Source organism: Pundamilia nyererei, unplaced genomic scaffold (assembly GCF_000239375.1).
Source record: "Pundamilia nyererei isolate P.nyererei 1_Seehausen unplaced genomic scaffold, PunNye1.0 scaffold00152, whole genome shotgun sequence".
Classification (NCBI taxonomy): domain Eukaryota; kingdom Metazoa; phylum Chordata; class Actinopteri; order Cichliformes; family Cichlidae; genus Pundamilia; species Pundamilia nyererei.
The window spans coordinates 154,577-157,861 of record NW_005187553.1 but is presented as its reverse complement, the minus strand read 5'-3'; the positions used below and the strand labels follow the sequence as shown (position 1 = coordinate 157,861).

At 41.1% G+C, this 3,285-nt stretch overlaps 1 protein-coding gene across 1 annotated transcript in view; it reads right to left on the bottom strand.

Moving 5' to 3' along the window:
* Window positions 1-3,285, bottom strand: part of capn5a (calpain 5a) — a 24,181-nt gene that overhangs the window by 12,740 nt on the left and 8,156 nt on the right. Inside the window, exon 2 of the mRNA XM_005744960.1 lies at window positions 1,625-1,756. Coding sequence (XP_005745017.1) covers window positions 1,625-1,756 — 132 coding nt within the window. The remainder of the gene's footprint in view (window positions 1-1,624; window positions 1,757-3,285) is intronic.

Genomic DNA, 3,285 nt, shown 5'->3' with positions numbered 1-3,285 from the left:
TTAATGGTAAAAAGAATAAAAGCAGCCTAATTAAATACTTCTAGAACAACGGTGATCTTTCCCTTGAAGCAGCAGAAAGTAAACACACTTTATATCTCAATATTTAGGACAACATTTCGGATTTTAAGCATGTGGCTAAGTCATTTTGTCTGCAACCCACAGCAAATCTGTTCATCAGTTTATACCGCCATCTTATGGACAACAGATGTTACTTCCATCGGTGACCTCCGACACCAAAGGCTGCATGCAGTTGGATTTGTTTGGCATTTATTAGCAGGAAGCTCCAACAGTTATGGATGGACCTGCATGTGAGCATTACCAAAGATGGGGTTTGATCCAGATCTGCATCCTGGAATATTTCTGGAAGGAATCTTTATCACAAGATGGTTCGAGATTGGGCGTATTAGATCAAATCTTTGAAAAGTATCCGATTAGTTTAATGCCCAAAGGGAGAAATCATTGTCTCACTTTTAGACCTGCGTTAAGCCAGATGATTTTCTCCAGTTTAAATGATGAGCATGTTAGTCAGCAGGAACAGCCCTAGTCTTGTCAGCTCTTTCCTCTTCAAGACTCAGTTCATGGCTGGTGTGGAGGTTTCAGTTTCAGAGAACTTCCATTAGCAGCTAATCGATAAGAAAAATCACTCAGATTACACAAAGTGCTGCTTAAACACAACTAAAGGCAACACACCCACTCACAATAATCTTACAAGCTTCTCCACACCTACCAACACACACACACACACACACACACACACACACACTAGAGCCCCCTTCTCTCAGTTCAGCTCAGATAACATGAAAAAAATAATCTAAGTTATAAACTATCGAGATAAATTTAATTCAGTTATTTTCATTGTCTCCCTCTTCCCTCTATTTTTATTATACATTACAATAATGAATGTTTAATTATTTACTTTTACTTTATTTTTTATTTTTTTATATATAGCATTTACTTAATCACCAAGAACATTTTTTCCTTCACAATTCTGAATTTTCAATCTATTTTAAAATACTCTGATATGCTACAAATTGTAGAAGTGCATTAATGATACAGGACACTTAAAACTGCATGTTTTTATCCCATGTCAGGCCTCGTATCTAACGTGTTTAAAATAAATATTAATATTCTGCAGCTGCTGTTTCGTGAGTTTTGCTGTATAAACTTCATTAAAATCAACCTGACTGGAAATAAGAGCTGAAACATCATTTTATGACTGAGGATGGCGTCAGAAAGGAGCATGCTGTCTTCACAGTGCTCGTGCTTCCTACCTGTAACACCTGGATCCACCTCACCGTTTAGTTTCGCACATACTGCAGTTTATATTTTTCTATATTTCACACTCACACTTGAGCACCTTTAACAAATGAAATTTCCCCTTTGGATTAATAAATGTCAGACTTCTGGATTATTATTATTTGTTGTTGCAACAGTTTAGGCCTTTATTTAAGAGCCCTCTAGAAAAGCCCCCGTGTGCCTCACAACAGCCACGGCTGCATTGTATCCTGGGAGTTGGATGCCACAGGAGTGTGGGACCAATGCCTTCTCTCTCCTATAAAGCCTTTCCCACCACGTCTATAAAAATCTCTGGAATGAGAGCAGCTTTTGTTCTTCCTTCTCTCACCTTCTGCCATAGAGCTTCTCTGGAGGCCAGACTGGAGCAGGCGGCTACGAACCAGCAGTTTCCCAGCTGACCTTGGTGCAGGTCATGAGCGCTGATGCCATCCACAAACAGATGGGGGTCGCTGGTCAACTCCTGGAACAGCAAAGATGAGACAAATCATTGTTGATAAACTAATTTTCTTCCTTAGAGGCATTACATACACTCAAAACTCTGTAACTGATTACTCATAAAATCGGACCTACAGGCAGCTGTACAGGAACCATCACGGCCCCTGTAAAGTTAATACTTATCCTCATCTTCTTATTTACAGGCTCAATTAATCCACTTCTAACCGTATTATAATTTAATCCAGGTTTGAATCTTTTTATACTGTGTATTTTATTGCAGTGTGTCTCTGGAAAACAGCAGGCGGATGTGGTCAGGACAGCTGCCAGGTGTGGATGAACGTAAAGCGGGGCGTTACCCGGAGCACTCGGTCAAACATCATAATGTAAATACAGAGTAAAATCACTCCCCGATTAACTACAAGTCTCTTCTGAGGGTTCAAAGCCAAACAAACCACAGAGGCAGACTAACGGGACGGCAGCCAAATGATAGAGGTGGGATAAACCAGAGCACACGCCCAGGAAGACCACTAACTGTATGTAGAGACAAATGTACACATGGCTCCACAAAGTTAGCCTCTCAGGGTCTTATATCTGGTGTAGAATGGATTAAAAACAGTATGTTTGTGTACTGCAGATCTGAGCAGAGCCAGCCCACGGCAGGAAGAAAGCTTTACTGTGTGCATTCTCCAAATTAAAGGCCACTTTTAGTGCATATAGCTACTATACATGCACAGACAGTAAAGATCCAGTGTTTCCCTAAGACTGTATTTGAGATGATGGAAGAGGAGAGAGATGGAGGATGTATATGTGTTTGCTCTCTGGGACAAGAGATAACAGGTCTAATATTCAGCTCCATTTCCAGTCAGCTCTCCATCCTGTGGGCTGACTGCAGTTTGACTACAGATGGTGGTCCTTGGTCTGCTTTGCAGCCTCAGCATAGTTGAATGCAACTCTCCACCTTCTGCAGGTGCTGGGTAGAGATCCAGTCACAGAGAGGTAAGAACCTCTCCCGGAAACAGACAGTATAAAAGATGAATGTCGCCCTCCAGGTCTGAAAAGTGAAGCCAGTGCAGAAGTGCCTTAAAACAGCATTCTTTTTAATGGCCACCAGGGGGAGACTCTTCTGGTCCCCAACAGACTTTGGTGGCGCTGAAGTCGATGTTGAAATGAGCCTCAGCTGCCTCTCTCTCTGTGACGTCAGTAAACACGATCCTGAGGAGTTTGAGATCATACTAAATAAAGCGTGATGGTCATTTAGTTAATTATGATTATTATTAGAGTCAGAGTTTATAAACCAAGAGTTATGATTGATAGCTTGTTAGCCAATGAGCACGTCCCTCGGATTCACTGCCAGAGCTAGCCCTGTCGCGCCTGGTTTCAAACACCAAGATAGCGATGCTGAAAACGCTCCGCACTTTCATAAAAGGGCACAGTGTGATATCAGGTTCCTTTATTTGTACCCGTAAGAGGATTTAACCTGCAGCAGGTGAGTCATCCATACAAACTCAAAAGAGATAATATCAATTAAAAAAAAAAAAAAAAAAAAAAAAAAAA